The sequence below is a fragment of the Phymastichus coffea genome, unplaced genomic scaffold (genome assembly GCF_024137745.1).
Source record: "Phymastichus coffea isolate CEN01 unplaced genomic scaffold, Cenicafe_Pcof_1.1 PCOF00001, whole genome shotgun sequence".
Taxonomy (NCBI): domain Eukaryota; kingdom Metazoa; phylum Arthropoda; class Insecta; order Hymenoptera; family Eulophidae; genus Phymastichus; species Phymastichus coffea.
Genome location: NW_026706812.1, coordinates 8252814 through 8271855, shown reverse-complemented (window position 1 = coordinate 8271855; position 19042 = coordinate 8252814). Strand labels below are relative to the sequence as shown.

The following is a 19042-nucleotide window of genomic DNA, read 5'->3' as shown; positions in this document are numbered from 1 at the left end:
GAGCCAGAGCGAGTCGGATCTTTCCCCACAAATTTTTGTAGCTTCATGAACATGATATTCACATAAATTTTTTTAATCACTTGATTTATCCCCGATTTTATCATCGATGTTAATAGTGTGTTTAACGAACTAATGATGTAGTTACGATTTAATTTTCTATACACATTTTTTACAATTTCATTCAAATTTGGATCTGAGGAACTGAATTACCTAGCACTGAAAAGCTATTTTTTTTAAAAGGATATTTTGAGAACTAATAAATAATCTTAATAGAAGTTGTTTCTTTTTACGAACTGTCGAATGGAATAATTACTTATCAATTATCTTAAAAATTTTGTTCAGTGTTCTATCTTTTAAGATTGAGCTTTTAACAGTTGTTTGTATGCCTGCTTTGATGCTTCGAATTATGAATTTTTTTATAATTTTTTAATTTTTCAATTTTTTAATTCTTGCAAATCAGATTTTTCTTAAATCATTTTGATTAAAATTATTACTTCTAACAGGTGAAAAACTTTCACAAAAGTTCATAATTTTGTATACGAAAGGAGTGTGTGTACGCAATTTAGAGATTTTTAGATATTTTCGATATTTAAATGGGAGCTAATTATTTGTACTTATTGTAAAAATATAGAGAATAATTACATTGTTTTCATTATAGCAATAATTTATGTTGATATAGTGCAGTGTGCATATGAAGTTATCTATTAGTTTTTCCAGTGAAGATTTCAAGTTTTTATTTGCTTATTAAAACAAAACAAAATAATTGGTATTTTATGGGAAAATGTCATGTGAAGAGGTTCAAGGGTCATTAAAAGAGGCTTTATATGATACCCTGGGTGATATTTTGTCTAGTGAACAAAATATAAGACATATAGCAGAGCAACGTCTAGTAGCTTTAGAAGTCACAGAGGAATTTGGAATTCATCTTACTGAATTTATTACTGATTCTAATGGGCCTGTAGCTATAAGACAATTGGCATCTGTTTTGTTAAAACAATATGTTGAATATCATTGGAGCTCTTCAGCTGAGAAATTTCGACCTCCGGAATTAAAACTTCATGTCAAGGATAAAATTAAAACTTTGCTACCACTTGGTTTACATGAAACTATAAGTAAAGTAAGTGATTTTTATATAATTTCATCGATAAATTTGTATGCCCATATTTTGAAACTTATTAATAGGTTAGAACTGCTGTAGCATATACAATATCACGGATAGCTCATTGGGAATGGCCAGAAAATTGGCCTGGACTGTTTGATATTCTTGTCAATTGTTTAAGTGGAGAAAATGAACATGCAATTCAAGGAGCAATGCGAGTCTTGTCTGAATTCACAAGAGATTTGACTGATACAAATTTACCTAATGTTGGACCAATTATTTTACAAGAAATGTATAGAATTATACAAATTAACACGGTATTGTGATTACATAATTAATGTGATTATATGTATATTATATTTTTAATCTCATTTTTTAAAGAATTTTAATCACTTACCTGTCATTTGATGTTTTAATTAAAAATATTTAATTAAAGAAATATTAAGCATGACTATTCTATATGAGAAATATTAGTCCGTGCATTCAAACTCTGAATAAGTTCAAAATTAATGTTGGTTGAGTCATTGGAAACAAAACTATTAATTAGGATTGTACCATTTTCAATTTTCTGTATTACCTTTCTCATATGATTTTTAATAAATTTTTTTATAATGGCAAGAAATTATGGAAAATATTTCCATTTCATTAATATTTAGAATTTTAGAAATTTTTTAATGGCAACATACAGATGATTTTTCAAAGTAACATTTTATTTACATTTGAGATTATGATACAGTGTCTAGTTGATTTTTTTGAATCACTATATTCTGCATGTCATTTGTTATATTCATTCATTACAGCTTCCAGAAAAAAATATTCCTTCATAGATATTAGGAGTAGTACATTTTTTCAATTTTTGAAGCAAATTTCTATAATAGCTTCTTGTGGATTATTTGCATACTGTTTAATTTTTTACATTTAGCTTGTCCCCAGGCAATAATATCATAAGTAATGACGCTCTGAAAATATATAATGTATCTCTGTAAAATATATATTATTAATAAGTATTAAAAAAAAATTGGAATAATTTTCAATGATAATTCTTAATGCTACATAATCCAAATAAAATCCATTGAGATCATATTGACAAGCAAAACTATAAAAAATTATTCAAATTGATTAGATTAAGAATTATTTAAATTGATATGGTTATTAATAATAACTTCTTTAAAAATTAATGTAAAAAAATAATTGAACATATAATGCATATTTAATTGACCCTAATAAATATTATAAAAATGAAAAAAGATTTTCTCATAATCTACATTTTTAGTGTATGTATTAGGATTCAAACCCTCAATCTTCTATATATTAATATTGAATTTTTATCACTAGACCATCTATAACTTACAGAATAGGCTCTTTGGATCAAAATCATATAATGTAATAAGACTACTGAAATGAACACTATATTATCAAATAACATTCTATTGAAACCTTATTGTTATGATGGGTTAAATAATTTAAGCTACTACGTAGTCGTTTCGTGCGGCTAAAAACGAGCGCAAATGCATAGAGCAAGGCAAGAGACAGATAAGATTAGATGAGGTTTTTAATTGCGATTGTGGATTATGGGAGAATGGATAAATGTGCAGAATTAGGCCGAGTTTTAGATGCACGCAATAATATAAATGACAAGTGGTTGAACTTGTTGATCATGACGCCGAGAGAGAGAGAGAGAGAGAGAGAGAGATAGGGGGGGGGATTTTATTTTATTTGATTGAAGTTTATCACACTTATAGGGTAGAACCCCGTAAAAGTAGGTACAGCAATACAAAATGTGATAAAGTTTGGTTATTAACAAGCAAAGGTTAATAATACGCATCAGACTGGAATTAAGACGTGGGTTTTGGACAGATCAGACCTCAATTAAAGGTTATGAATAAAAGACAAGATAAAGCACAATAAAAACAAAATGAAAAATAAAATAAAAATAACAATAAAAATAGAATAAACGCAGATTAAGGTTTAAACGTTAGTAAAAATCATAAGTCGAAAGACTAAAGTATTAATAAAACAGAACGCACACTTAAAATAATCACAATATAAAGTAATGTCGAAAATCTTAAATCTTCAATCCTAAATCTTGGCCTCAGTTTGCAAATGAAAGAGCGTCAGAAACGAGTGATATGACAAAAGTGTTCATCGTCATCAGTGGTCAAGGTTTTGTATATAAAGTAGCGGTAAGCTTGATAATGTGGAATGAAGGCGAGATCCTTAAAGCCTCTTAAGTCCCTGAAGATTTGTCTGACTCATGAATCTAACCTTTTACGAAAAGGCATTAAACGTAAGAAGATGTAGTAGATCGAGATACCAAGTCTTAAATTCGCCAATTCTATTTGAGTCGAAGTTAACGATATTGAGTGAATTCAACAGCTCAGCCTTACATATTGCAAACGCTTTCTTCCACGCTTCTGTTCTGACATTTGTGATTGAGAAGGAAGCTGGTCAATTACTCGACGATATTCGCGTTACTACACTTTGATTCAGCAGTTTAAAATTGTCAGCCAGATAGGTTGGAGTTGAAGTTGAGACAGTCTTAGAAGTAGTCTGAAAGAGCCATAATCCTGGAAGGTCTGAGCGCTAGCCATCTCAACTTAATCCGGTGAAACGTACATAAGCAGTGATATCTCTCGTGAGGATATGGGGGGCTTTACCAACAACAAATCTGAGCAATCTGAAGTTCTGCTGCTTTTGCCTTATCCAATTCCCTATAAGCTAGTGAAGCATAATCAAAGTGAGAAAAGACAAGGGATTGGACGAACTCTCTCGTCAGTGTCGTAGACAATGATTGCCTGTAAAACCTCAAGGATCCCAGTAATGCGTAGACCTTCCTAATAACATCTTTGATGTGTTCTTTACACTAAATTGTATGAAACAAATATTTTGTCAACTGTGGACTTAAAAGTCGTTCCATAATTTTAGAGATCTCTCAGAGCTGAGCAATTGGTCTTGTATCAGAAGAATTTAAGGGGGAGATAGATGGCGAAGTAAAGTTCTCTTTTAGCTGGATGAGTAGTTCAGGTAGATGAGTGGACAGAAGCATTGAAAAGTGAGGTGAAATCTGATAAGTGGGTCCGGGAGCCAGCTTTAGCATGCTGACCATTAGACCATCAGATCCTTTGGCCTTTGAGATGTAAAAGCATTTTTTTGAAGCGCAGATTGAACCTAAGCGTCAGAGACAGGCTCAAGGCTGAAAGCTGCTCGTGTTTGATTAATAGTTCGAGGTGAGACCAAGATAACTTCAAAGTCTTGTTGAGTTAAGGGTTGTGCTCGATTAACTATGAACGCATAGTGGTTATTTAGCTCATTAGCTGTAAAGAATAACAGAGGCGATGGATAGGGCTTTCTGGTGAAACCCATGGCATGAAGTTCTTACCATTTCGATTTAGCGTCGTTGACAATTCGAAGTTTCTTCAAGATATAGGTATTCTTGGCAGTATCAAGGCCATTACTCACTTTAGGTCTGAAGTGCTTGTACTGGAGAAATTCAAGGGATTTATAAGTAAACTTTGCAGAAGAGTAAAGAGCATTTTTCCGGTTTATCAAGGCCTCAAAATGGGGCGTAATTCATAGCTTACTACGTGAAGAGATGTGGATAGTTCTGATAAGTGCAAGGAAATCATAAACTGCTGTTAAAGCTGTTGTAAAAGCTCGTTCAGCTGAGTTAAGCTTCGTGATGTGTTGAGATAAAACAGATGTAGTTCTATTGATCGTTTTAATAATACTGTGATACGTTTGAAGAAACTCATTAAGGCACGTTTCAAATACTGGTGGAGATATTTTGTTGATTTGATGAGTCTGGAATGTCTTTTTTGGGGGACATTCGACAATTCAGTGTTAGCTCAATAAGGTCGTGGTAGGCTATAAACGGAGCATCAAATTTGTTAAAAAGTGGAGAATCATGCTTGATGGTAAAAAGGTCCAGAGTATTATGAGATGGAGAATCCTTTTCATTGATGTGATGAGTCTGCTCAGTGGATACAACCCTTAAGGCATCTGTGCCAATCAACTCACGAAGATTTTTAGCTTCATGATGAGAAGTGAATGATAAGTCAGCATTAAAGTCTCGAGTAAGAATTATTTCGTTATAAAATAATAGAAAGGTAGCTAATGTGTTAAATAAAAATGTTGGCGATGTTCCAGATGGACGATGATACTACTGCAATTAGAAGCTTAAACAAGTTTTTTTGATCTCGGTTATAATCAATTCGGATGTGTTATCAAATATGGGGTCACATAAAGCCAATAAACTGACATCATAAAAGTCTCTAACATAGAAGTCCACTCCACCACCTTCCTTATTCTCTTCTATATAACCTGGTAGCATGAGATGAGAATCTGCTTCATCCTTTACTAAGAAAGTTTCAATGACAGCGAAAATATCATACTTCTTGGCAGGGTGCTTTGAGTAAGGCGAAGTGAGCAGTGGAATCTAGGCGATTTACATTTAAATAAACTGTGGTGAAAGTAGCGGTGTTCGGAGTTGACTGACTAGTTAATTTTCATGTTGAAGTAAATTTTGATGTATGATAAATTGTGGATTGAAATTTAGAGGTTGAGCTCGAACTGGTCATCCAGCGATTGATGATGTTGAGAATCCATAAGGACCTGTTGCATAACAGGTGCCGTGTAGGAGCATTTCACTCAACAAAATTAGAGAGAGAGAGAGAAAGAGAGAGAACAAAGTGAACAGCGAGCTACTAATGTGCCGCTACGTATGCAATAACGAAATGTTGCTACAGATAACATAGCCTCATAACTCATTTCTTAAAACTGGATTCCACTCGTGGTGATCGGAGAGCGATGGCCCGGACGGCGAGTTCCTTGATGATTACGACGTCAGGCGTTAAGATTTCACGAATTATACCAGCACGCGCGATTCAAGTCACACTCAAAAACAGACGTTTCTTTAGCAAGAACTGAAAAACGGCGAACTCGAAGGAAAAATAGTGTGTCGCTGGCTCAATCTTGTCCGTCGTAGCGATACTAATTTTGTTCATAGCATGCCGCTCTCCTCCTAGCACCACGCACGCACATGCTTCTCCTAAGTGCACTACCGAATTTTGCATATAGACGAAAATTATTGGATTGAATGTAATTACAAATTTCCTTCTTTTTTTAGATATTGACAAATAGTAAACAATATAAAATAAAATCTTATTCACCAGGTTGAATGTACTTTATGAAAATATATTGAACTTTATTGAATAACATTGAATTTAAAGTATTTGGATCGCTATTCTTCAAAATTATATTCAGAATGTTTGAAAATTACTGAAATCAATTATATATTTTCACATAGAATGTGATTGTAATTGAAGTTTATTGAAAATGATTCAAGTTTATATCTCACGTATTTTCGTTTTTTTTATGTCTTCAAGTTAATTTAATAATTATTTAATTTTTAATTTTTTTAAAAATTACTTTTTTTTAAAATTATCGATATTGTTGAAAACGATTACTTTTTATTGAAATTCAATAAACTTGAATAATTTCCAATATCACATTTTCAGCAAGGATTGGCGATCAAACTATAGCACCAAAGTGAGCGCTAGGTGAATTTGCTGATAGTGAAAATACTGTCAACAGCAGATGTGCAATAAATAGCAATAAACAAAAATGGAGCATTGTAATCACAATAAAAATAAATACTGTATTCTTTCTCAGTGTAATAATAACAAAGACCTAACTTTATCGTATCATTGTTTCCCTCAGAATTAAATTATGAGAAGATTGTGGTTAAAAATATTAGTTAAAATACACTACTAACACTGGTATGGTTTATATTTGAATTTTATATCTAAAAATTACTTTTTTTATAGTAAATATTTTTTTAAACATCTGTTATTATCGACAGTAAGTAAATCATAGAGAACAATTTTAATACGTTTTACAGATGAACATAATTTAAGAAAGAAGCTTAAATGGAAATCAATATTGCTTTGTAATTTATCACAAACTTTTGTGCAGTCGTCAAAGAAAATTAATAAAAAAAATAGCTAATAGAATTTAACAAAGGAATCTTGGAAAATTAAGGTATAACAGATAATTAATTTTGAAAACCATTAAATAAATAGTGAATTTCACTGAAATATCTTTTACAGACGTGAGGATAAATCAGATACAAACAACAATATACATACAAATGAAAATTTATTTGATGAGCTACAATGTATTGAAATTTCATCAAGTGATAGAAATAATCCGGTTGAAAGTGCTTACTTGGTATTATAAAATACTATTCCAGTTGAATGCAATATTTTTAGTTACGATCATTTTAAAGCAAATACTTTTGAAACAAATGATTGGTTTGAAAATAATGCTACTGGGTTCAATAAACCAACTGCTGAAAAATCACATATAATGGAGTCATTAATAAAAAAGGTATTATTTAAATGTCATCAAGGGATAAGAAATATTTCTACTTAGATCAGTGCAGTAGATACTGATGGAAATAGTACACTTAATCTATTAAGTCCAAAATGGACAAATTTTGATAAGTTTTCAATGTCAATATTTTTTGTGATGGACTTTCAGAAAAAATTTTATTTTAGAAAAAGTTTTTAGAATTGATCAAACAATATGGTGGAACTTTTATAGAAATTTTCAAAATTGTTCAAACACTTTGCTAACGAAGTCGACATTTTTTTAATGTACAGCAATTTGCTATATGTAAAATGCTACCGGATAAAATTTGTAATAGATTTGATAATATATTAAATAAATGTTTCAAATAAATAAATAAACTGACTATTCATAAAAATACCATTTTAAACAATTAAATAAATTGAGTATATATACTGTAACGAGTGTCGCTCGTTAAAGGTGTGACCTAAGCGCCCCTATCGCATGGAGCTACGTAAAAGCCGATCCGCAGAAAAGAACACGAGTTAGACGCGCGTACCGCGAGGCATTAGGGATAATAGGAAGGGGAAGGAGAGCGATCAGGCCGCCGGGCGGCGGTGCGCGCGACAACGGAAGAGGGAAGAGGTACTGACAGTCAAGTCCGGACCTGCGGATAGCGAGAACGCAAATAACAAGTGTTTGAGTCAGTGAAGCTCGAGGGGCATCCTGGCAAATATCATAAGAAGACCCAGTAACCTCGAGGTCGCCTAGTAATCGCCTCTCAGATAAAGGTCGTTCGCTGCCCATTATCAGTTGCCCGGAGCGATCCGAGGCAGCAGTCAAGGGTCGCGGGCAACTGAGATTTCGGGCAGCGGGAGCCCCGACTGAGAGGCCCCTCACCGAGAAGCGGTAGGAGCTGACACGACCTGCACATACCGCCAGAGCCACTCAATCTTCAGCGACTCGTCCTCGTAGCGTAAGTCATCGACTTTAAATGTAAATGCGTCTGGGCGCCAAGTGCGATTAGATAGTGTGCTGTCTTTCTCTCTCTCGCCGCGTGCGTGGGACACTCGACAAAACCTTTCGGCCGCGGTATTACAATTGTAAGCTTGAAGCGACGGGCGTAAATAAAAACACCGATTCTTTCGATAATCGCCCTGCAGTTCTTTCTTTCAAATCTCCTTGGTTGTTCTCTCTTGACGCCCGCAGCAGAACCTGCCCGACCAAGAGTCACTGGGCAACCCGGATTTCCGCACGTGTCCTGCACGTGTAGGTTTTCACGGGCTCTGGGGCGGAACGTCTAAAGATCGATGCCGTTCGAACGAGTTGATCGAGGCGGCGGTCAGCCTCGCGACGCTGGGAACAACCATTCCTTAACGGGTAAGAATTCTGTTCGCTCCCAGAACGAAATCCCCCGTTACAGTGGCGCCCAACTAGTGGTAAGAGTAAGGAGTGAAACCTCCATTAAAACACTCACGTTCCTTTTACGACCCGAGAGAGAAAGATAAAGATAGATCGAACAAAAATTGTAAGAGCGCACGTGTACAGCTTGAGAACGCGCGACTCGAAAATACAAGTTCGCCGAAGAAAATTCCAGTCTGATCGGAAACAAAGATTGCGCAACTCTTGTAAGGCCGAGAGTACATAATAACAACACCGACCAGGCAGGACAAAGAGTCACGAGTGAAACATAAGCATTAAATTTCAAGAATTTGAGAGAGCTAGGCTTAGGCCGATGTAAATACCGGCCGAGGTCAAATTCACAAAACATAACGCGCGAAGACACAATCCTAAGAATTTCACTGGGATATTACCTCCTTTTATTGCTGTTTTCCTTTTTCTCACTCAACCGCCCAGCGACGAGCTTGTACAAAACAGCGCGCCCAAGAAACTAACAATAATTTCGCCAGCAAATAGCTGACGAAATTAATAGGTAGGACGATTGTAAACAAAGAGCGTAGTAAGGCGCACTTACGAGTCGCGCGCGAATAAATCGGCCAGTCAACAAAATAGTTTGCACTGTCGAAGTTATCCCGACAAGTACAAAACGACCAGCCGTATATTACCAAAAAAAAAGGCAAATACACGTGCGCACAATAAACGAAACTCGAAAACAGAGAAACAAACACGCGTTTTTGTCTCCCTGTTGAAAAAGAGTTTCGTAACTAAAATGTCCAACCTCGACGACACAGCGTTGGAAATAGAAGCCTTCATCGAAGGCATACCCCAACCAGAGCTCGAGCGAACGCTCAATCAGCTAGAGCTCAAACAGGCGGGAGAACGTACCGACCAGGAAGAAAGGTTAAAAAACTGGTTGATGGGGGACTACACAGCAGCCGATTTCGATATAACGAAAACAACAAAGAGGACATCGGACACGATGAGAAGAATAGCCCTCCGAACCAGATACATAGAGCAAGAGTGCACAGCACTAGAAAAAACGCAAGCAGCAGAAGCAAGCAGCCACCCTCTTTACAGGCTTATGACCGACGACGAAATCAACACAAAATTAAGCCTCACAACAGGAGCAGCAATGCAAAACGCAACAGCAAAGAATGCGCGGGGCGAGGAAGATGAAAAGTCGACTCGCCCAAACGCGCAAACTTCACAGCCAACTAACATCGACAAAAACCTACAGCAAACGCTACCCGAGGTACTGAGCCTACTCGGCAAATATAAAGAACGTACAGACTATTTGGAAAAAGCGCTAACCCGAGCGATGGAAAATACATCGTCAGTAGCAGCAATGTGCCTGTCAATATGCGCTACACAAGCAATAGAAGCAGAGAAATTGAATAGAGCTCTACACCGAATAGGTATACTGGAAAATGACCTCGATGATATGATGGAAACAAGCAAGGAAAATAGTCAAAACCCACAACCTCCGGCGAAATCAGTAAACTTTGCGGACACCTTCAAGCTCCACTACGATCCCGCTCTGCCGGGCAGCACTCCCCTCCGGGCGAACCCGATGCCGGGCGCTCGATGGCCCAGCGAGCGCCCCCCCAGTTCCGCCCTCAGGAGGGAGTGGACAGCAGAAGACTAACGACTCCTCAGCTGATCGCGCCGCCGGACAAACAAACTATTTCCCGCACAACGCGACGGCCAGTTTTGCGTTCCCAAAAGACGTCGGCAGGATAGTTCGGGGCTGGCGAAATAAATTCTCGGGAGAGGATCAGCAGAGCATCGACGTATTTCTGGAGAAACTCGAGGCACAAAGGATATCAGCGGGGCTGACTGAAGACGAAACGCTAAATGGGCTAGCGGATTTATTCACGGGAGCAGCGCAGACGTGGTACCTAAATAATAATAGGGACTGGACTTCGTACGGAGATTTTATTCGCGATGCTCAAGAGTGGTTCGGCACGAGTATACAGCAACAACAACGCTTGAAAAGAGAAGCGCAGGCGAGGTACCAAGGACCCGACGAGCCCGCGCGAATATACCTGACGAAAATCCAAGCGATGATGAATAAAGTCCAACCCCCAATGCTCCAGGAAGAAGTAATGGAGTTGGCCTATTCGAACCTACTGCCGGAAATCCAACAACACATTCGGAGGAGAGAATGCTCAAACATACGAGAGTTAGGCAAACGAGCAACCGAAGTCCAGAACGATCTTCATTATGCTCATCAGAAGCGGCAGATGATCGACCCAAAGACGGCACTCTTTCCCGAATGGATGTACCAGGCCCCCTCAACTGCCACTTCCACCCAATCCCAGCCAAAAAGGACCAAGATTTCCAGTCTGGCGGCGGAAAAGGCTGAGGTAAAAGAGGAGGCGAAACAAGCACACCTCTCAGCGACGCCCGGTAACAGTGGAACTGCGGCCCCGCTGAGCCAAATGGAGGAGTTGCTCACACGTTTATTGAGGGAAGAATTGGCGAAGGCCCTCCCACCCAATGAGGGTAGCCAGGGCCGCACCAGCCCTACAAGCCAGGGAACAAAGTTTAACCCCAGGCCCAAGAGGCCAGTGGATTACTCGAAGCCGCTCCAGTGTGGCAAATGCGGCAAGCTGGGTTTCAGCGCGAGATATTGTCCCGACTGCAATAAGCCCGCCGGGACGGGAAACGAGAGGGGCAGCGGCTAGAAGGAGCCCGGGCCGCCCCCAACGTGGAAGGGCTCCCCCAGGTAAGGCAGTCAGATGAGGGGTCATGTCACGCGCTGCCCATAGTCTCGACCGACGGTAGCGAAACAGTGCTGAGGGATGGAGTCATAGATCAGCCCTATGACCTCACGACGAAGGCTGACCGCGCGGGAGAGGCGTCACCAGAGGGGACCCACCCAGAAAGTGGGGCAGTGCCTCGCTTACGCCAGAAGGAGAGCAATGCGGAACCATTCGTCACAAAAGTTGAGGAAGTCCCAGAGAAGGAAGCGCGAACCAGAGACGAGCAGGACCAGACGGCTCCGACACAAGGCCATAGTGACTCGGGACGTCGTATTGAGCCGAAGAGTAACGCGGGGAAATTCACGAGCACAGACGCCGTGAATAAGCGCGTATCAAAGGACGCAGACGGCAAGTCACTGGCAGTGGGAGCCGCAGCAGGGAATCGCTCAAGCAGTGGGGAACGCGACGACTATGAACCTGAAGACGAGACGAGGTGGTGGTTACCCGTCCAAATTGGTAGTTTTCGAGTTCGGGCGTTGTACGACTCGGGAGCTTCATGTACGACGACGGGCTCGCTAGGCCAACAGATAGCGGCCGAAATGAATATCGCTCTCGACCTAAGGAAGGCGGGTTCGTGCCGGCTCCCGGATGGCAGTTCTATCACAATCATGGGACACGTTATGTTGCCCTTTACGGTAGGCGGCGTGACGCGGATAGTGAAAGTAGCGATCATCCCTCATCTGGAAAGTGAGTGCTACGCCGGTATGAATTTCGTGAAGGCATTCAAAGCAATCCCCGATCCAACGGACAACACGCTACTCCTGAAAGACGAGCGAGTGAGCGTGCCAATGGAACTCGCAAGTCTGCACGGCGTGCCAGAGATGGCTTCAATCGGAATAGCAGATGTGTCCGAATCGCAACGCAAGGAGATAACGGAACTGGCAGGGCGGTTGTTGCCCGAGCCCGACAAAACTCTGGGTCGCGCGATCGGTGTAGAGCATGAAATCAGCGTGGGCGACGCTCGCCCGGTTAAGAAGAGATACTATCCTGTCTCACCGCGAGTAGAACAAGAAATGCATCGCCAAGTGAGGCAGATGTTGGCTGCGGGCGTGATAGAACCATCGAACAGCGGGTGGTCAAGCCCGATCGTGATGGTGCGCAAGGCTGACGGATCGTATCGTTTTTGCATAGATTTCCGGGAAGTGAACAGAGTAACTGAACCTGACGCTTACCCAATCCCGTACATGCAGGATATTTTGCGACGCCTAAGAAGTGCAAAATATATATCGACGCTCGACTTTAGTTCAGCTTACCATCAGATCAGCCTGAAGAAAGAGTCTCGCCCGATCACCGCATTTACGGTACCGGGCATGGGTCACTTTCAGTTCCGGCGCATGCCCTTCGGGCTGTCATACGCGGGGGCGACTTTTCAGAGGTCGATCGACTCGGTGATCGGGCCCGAAATGGATCCGTTTGCTTTCGCTTATCTGGACGACATAATAATAGTATCGGCTACGTTCGAGGATCATAAAGAACACCTGAGGCGAGTACTATTGAAGTTGAAAGGCGCCGGCCTCACAGTAAACCAAGACAAAAGCGTTTTCTGCAAGTCAGAAGTGAGGTATTTGGGAGTGTTGGTCAACCGAGAAGGAATCAGGCCGGATCCCGAGAAAGTAAAACCCATCGTCGAATACCCGATACCCCGATCAGTCCGTAAATTGCGCAGCTTTATGGGAATGGCATCCTGGTACAGGAGGTTTATCAATGACTTCGCGACCATTGTCGAGCCGTCGATAAAGCTCACGAGAAAAAAGGAGCCTTACATATGGGGCGACGAACAACACGCAGCTTTCACGAAAGTTAAAAGCTGCATGATTTCGGCCCCTATTCTCCAGCCTCCCGATCCCGATGGCGATTTTGTCCTGCAAACTGACGCGAGCGACTCCGGATTGGGGGCGGTCTTGACGCAGACCGTGAACGGGGAGGAGAGAGTAATTGAATTCGCCAGCCGAGCACTCTCCAAAGCGGAAAGGAATTTCTCAGTGTCGGAGCGAGAGTGTCTTGCGGTAGTTTGGGCCACCGAAAAATTTAGGGCATACTTGGAAGTTTACCATTTCAGGGTGGTCACCGACCATAGTTGCTTGCGGTGGTTACAAAGCATGAAAAACCCGACAAATCGGTTAGCCAGATGGGCGCTAAAGCTGCAAGGGTATTCCTTCGAAGTAGAACATCGTAAGGGGGCGCTCCACGCGGTGCCCGACGCCTTATCTAGGATGTTTGAAGAAGAAGAGCCCGGAGCGGCAGTGAGCGCCCTCGTTTGGGCAAATCAAACCACGGACAAATGGTTTATGGATCGCAAGAAGCAAATCATTGAGAGCCCAGAGTCGTGGCCTACGTGGAAGATTACCGGGGAGAACTTATACTTTTACTCCCCCGAGCGGGACTCGTCTCACGATTTAAGCGAGGACGAAAATTGGAAGCTGGTCGTGCCCAACGAATACCGGAAAAAGGTGTTGAAGGAGTGCCACGACGCCCCAACAGCCGGCCACTTAGGGAGAGAGAAAACACTCGCTCGCGTCCGGCGCTTCTACTTTTGGCCCTCACTACTCAAGGACGTCCGAAATTATGTACGAGTCTGTCAGGTTTGCCAGCAATGTAAGGTAGAGCAGCGTCCCCCATACGGGTATATGAGATGTCGCTCGATAAGCCGCCCGTGGCAAGTTGTGGCGGGCGATATATCCGGACCGCTACCCAGGACAGCATGCGGATATTCGTATATGCTTGTCTTCGTGGATCTCTTTACGCGTTGGGTAGAGTGCGTGCCCATCCGAAAAGCCAACGCTAAGACGATAGCGAAGGAGTTCCACGAGAAGATACTGACGCGTTTCGGCACGCCGGAGACGTTTCTGTCGGACAATGGAACAGAATTCAAAAATCGACACTTCGACGAATACCTCTCAGAGCAGGGTATCCTCCACGAGCTGACACCCGTTTACTGTCCCAGGGCGAATCCCACAGAGCGATATAATCGTACCCTCAAGACAATGATCAAGTCGTATCTCGAAGGGCGACACAACGAGTGGGACATGAAACTCAATGATTTGGTATTCGCATTAAATACAGCGAGACACAGCACTACGAAAGTGAGCCCAGCGATGTTGAACTACGGGCGGCAGCCAATCCCACCAAGTACGTGGCGCCGTGCTCAAGATGCTCTCGTTAGTGGAAAGGACGACGAGAGAGAGCGGCAGGACTGGGCAGACCGCATGGGAGGTCTAACCACGTTATATCAGGAAGCGGCAAACAAATCGGAAATAGAGCAAGGGCGGCAGGCGAGCCTTTTCGATCGGAAGCGCCGCCCCGCTCCCTTTAAAGTCGGAGAGTGGGTTTGGCGAGTGAACCGCGTCCTATCTTCAACCGACAGCGGAGTCACGGCAAAATTGGCGCCGACGTTCGCGGGGCCGTATACGGTGAGAGAAAAACTCGGCCCCAATACATATCACCTGGCGAATCATCTGGAGGACCTCGTCGGAGTGGTCCATGCCGAAGACTTGAAGCCCTTCCACCAAGGGGGGGAAGATGAAGAGGACGAACATACCCAACCGCCGAAGGGAAGCGAGGCGATGCGCGACACGCGCCAGGAAGATAATCGGTCACCGCAAGACGTAAGCGCGAGTCCAGGTGAAGAACCACCGCCCGAAAATGAGGGCGAAAACGCATCGGACGAAGACTTGGGAGATCAAAACCTCGTCAGACCGGTTAAGAGGGGGCGAGGCCGTCTGCGGAAAATCCCCGCCCCAACTCTCGAATTACCGTTAGAAAGGCGTCCCCGAGGCCGACCACGGAAAAGCGTAAAAGTGGTCCGCCGGAAGAGCGTGCGAATTAGAGCAAGGCGAGTGGGCGAATCGACCCATTAAATCATCTGAATCTCATCTTTTTCCTTCAGCCTGATGGGCTCCCTATCCTACCTCTTCATCAAAACCACATAACTCCTTTACAGGATGGAAAGCGCCCTACACGAGGCCGTGGAATGGCTCGTCGAGCACGTGGAGCGTCTACAGCTCGAACCCGAGAAGAGGGCCGTTTTCATCGCGGCCCGTAGGCGTTTTCGTGATGCCCTGCGGCGCGCCTCGTCCATCGAAGACGACAAGAAACGAGCTTCGGAACTGTTGGAAGCCGCGAACCTGCTGGCCGACGCCCTGTGGGCATCCAAATTAGGACGGGCGCTCCAGCATTTGTTGGACGGGGCGAAGGCCCGCTTCGCCCTTGGGTTGCAGCGCGCGCAAAAGGAACCAGATCTTCCGGCGTACCTGCGGAAAATAGGGCCGGAGGCAACTATCCACGAGGCCCGTGGGGCCGCGGAGGGACTACCCATAAATACCGCGGGGCGGCCCGGTCTATGCCCGCCGCCCAAGAACGATCTCCATAAGGAATTGTTCTCGCGATATATCCCGATGGGGACCTCTAAACCAAGGCCTAGGCCCCGCGTCGTGGAGTTAATAGACCTCGTGGACGACGAGGAAGAAGGAGTCACCTCCTCTCCCAGGCCACCCGGGAAGAAGGAGACACCGCTGGAAACCACCCCTTCCGAACGAGGCCGATCCGTCTCTGGAGGGGAAGCGCCGCGGCTCGCTGAGCCACCCATGGACAACGGAAGGAGCGAGCGCGCGGCACCAGAAGGTCCGGATCGCACACCCGCTTCCACCCAGAAGGAGGGCGAAACCCCCAGCGTCATCGGGGACACAGAACCGTTATCCGAGATCGGGGAACCCGCCCACGCAGCCCGGCGGAGCCACAGAACGCCGACACCCGACCGCCCCTTCGACGAAGAGGATTGGCCCACTTCGCCTCTGTCTTGGAGAGAGGCGACGTCGCCGGAGGAACGGTGGCAGGTGATGGAGAGGGGCCTCCGGGAACTGGAGAACGCCTGGAAGTTTATTAGCCACTTACACTCGCGGGTGATGGCGAAACTCCAGGCGTACAACAACCTACCGGGGACCCTCCCCTCCGTCGAGATCTGGATGGACCCGGTGTTGAGGTGGCAGGCCTATCGCGACGCCATCGTAAACATCCGGCGAACCCAGAAATTCGCAGGGCAGACGCCTTGGAGGACGCCCGAGCATCCGGCCTCAGCCACCAAGGCGCCAGGGCGAAGTCGGAACCCTTCGCCCTACGGAATAAGTGTAGATGCGTCCCCGTCGGGCCTTGGGTCCGTCAACATCGCCATCAACCTGGAGGGCGGACGATCTGGGGAGCGGGCGAGGGAAAAATCGCGTCCTCGCCCTGATCAAACTCCCCAGACGCAAGGCCGGGCACATCTGAGGCAGCCCAACCCCAATATCGTCGACCCCTTAGGGGTGCGCGACGGGAAGTCTCGGAAGGACGATCAGGGCTGTTACGTCTGCGGGCATCCTGATGTAGCCAAGTCCAGCCGATGCCCACGAATAGAAGAGCACGGGGCCGCCCGACGAGACAGGAGGAAGAGAAGGAGAACCGGACCCGAAGAGCAAGAAAATAGAACATACGACGGCGGATAAAACCAAAAAAAGTAATAAATAAGTTGAAACAAGAAAGAGTTAAGTTCAAAGTCTATTTCCCCTGGTCATTTCAATCCCACCGAAAATCCCTGTCCGTCCACCTATCACTCATCATATCATCAGAGCGCTTGGACACGGATCGTCGCCGAAGCCGACCCCGCATCGGACGACTAGGGGGAGGCTGTAACGAGTGTCGCTCGTTAAAGGTGTGACCTAAGCGCCCCTATCGCATGGAGCTACGTAAAAGCCGATCCGCAGAAAAGAACACGAGTTAGACGCGCGTACCGCGAGGCATTAGGGATAATAGGAAGGGGAAGGAGAGCGATTAGGCCGCCGGGCGGCGGTGCGCGCGACAACAGAAGAGGGAAGAGGTACTGACAGTCAAGTCCGGACCTGCGGATAGCGAGAACGCAAATAACAAGTGTTTGAGTCAGTGAAGCTCGAGGGGCAACCTGGCAAATATCATAAGAAGACCCAGTAACCTCGAGGTCGCCTAGTAATCGCCTCTCAGATAAAGGTCGTTCGCTGCCCATTATCAGTTGCCCGGAGCGATCCGAGGCAGCAGTCAAGGGTCGCGGGCAACTGTAATTTCGGGCAGCGGGAGCCCCGACTGAGAGGCCCCTCACCGAGAAGCGGTAGGAGCTGACACGACCTGCACATACCGCCAGAGCCACTCAATCTTCAGCGACTCGTCCTCGTAGCGTAAGTCATCGACTTTAAATGTAAATACGTCCGGGCGCCAAGTGCGATTAGATAGTGCGCTGTCTTTCTCTCTCTCGCCGCGTGCGCGGGATACTCGACAAAACCTCTCGGCCGCGGTATTACAATTGTAAGCTTGAAGCGACGGGCGTAAATAAAAACACCGATTCTTTCGATAATCGACCTGCAGTTCTTTCTTTCAAATCCCCTTGGTTGTTCTCTCTTGACGCCCGCGACAGAACCTGCCCGACCACGAGTCACTGGGCAACCCGGATTTCCGCACGTGTCCTGCACGTGTAGGTTTTCACGGGCTCTGGGGCGGAACGTCTAAAGATCGACGCCGTTCGAACGAGTTGATCGAGGCGGCAGTCAGCCTCGCGACGCTGGGAACAACCATTCCTTAACGGGTAAGAATTCTGTTCGCTCCCAGAACGAAATCCCCCATTACAATACATCTAGACTACTCTTAATCTGTTGAGACCTCGTGGGATTTTTGAGGAAAACCGTGAAATTTGTTAGATTTCCCAATTTTGTTAGTTGCGTTACTGTTCACTCGATAGGGCTAGCAATACAAGGGAATGAAACATGATTGCAATTCAAGATCCTACTGGAAAAAATTACGCCATAAAAAGATGTTTTCAAACGATGTTATTAAATAGTGTTATTTTATGAAGTTTTCGGTTATGACGTAATAAAATGGCGTCATTTTATGGAAAAATAACGCCGTTTTAAAGAAATGACGTTATTGTTTTTAAACTTGTGGTTGGGCTGTGATAAAATTATTTTGTTATAAAAATTATGTTATTTTCAACAAATGACATCTTGGTTTTCAACAATAACGTAATGCTGAACAAAATGGCGTTATTTATTCCTGCAATTTAATTTTTCTGTTAATAGATGAGCTGATTTTTTGGCGACATTAACATTATTTTTAAGAAATGACGTCGTTTATAGTACAATTATGTCATTCTCAAAATAATAATGTTTTTTGTAAATGACATCATTTTCAAAACCGGTAATTTTCAGAAAATGACATTCATTTTTCGTACCGTTAAGTATGTGAAATTTATTGACTCATCCTCGTATGTATTACAATTATACTGAGGTTCCGGCTTTCTTTGCCAAAAAGCATAGTATTCTTTATTGGTGAAACAGTGACCATCAATATAAGTACATTGCGTACCAAGAGGAATATATATTTCGTTTTTCCTCTCTTTGCACTCACGTGAAATTTCTGAACTGTGATTGTAAGG

General features: G+C 43.7%; 1 protein-coding gene across 5 annotated transcripts in view; it reads left to right on the top strand.

Annotated features, from left to right (window-relative positions):
- The first annotated feature begins 395 nt into the window (after positions 1-395).
- LOC131670827 (importin-9) overlaps positions 396-19042 on the top strand; it is a 224555-nt gene continuing 205908 nt past the window's right edge. For all 5 annotated transcript variants that reach the window (XR_009302497.1, XR_009302500.1, XM_058946892.1 and 2 more), the window contains exons 1-2: positions 396-1117; positions 1183-1416. Coding sequence is in view for 3 of the 5 variants with exons in the window: in XM_058946892.1 (XP_058802875.1) it covers positions 782-1117; positions 1183-1416 (570 nt within the window). In the remaining 2 variants the exon portion in view is untranslated. The remainder of the gene's footprint in view (positions 1118-1182; positions 1417-19042) is intronic.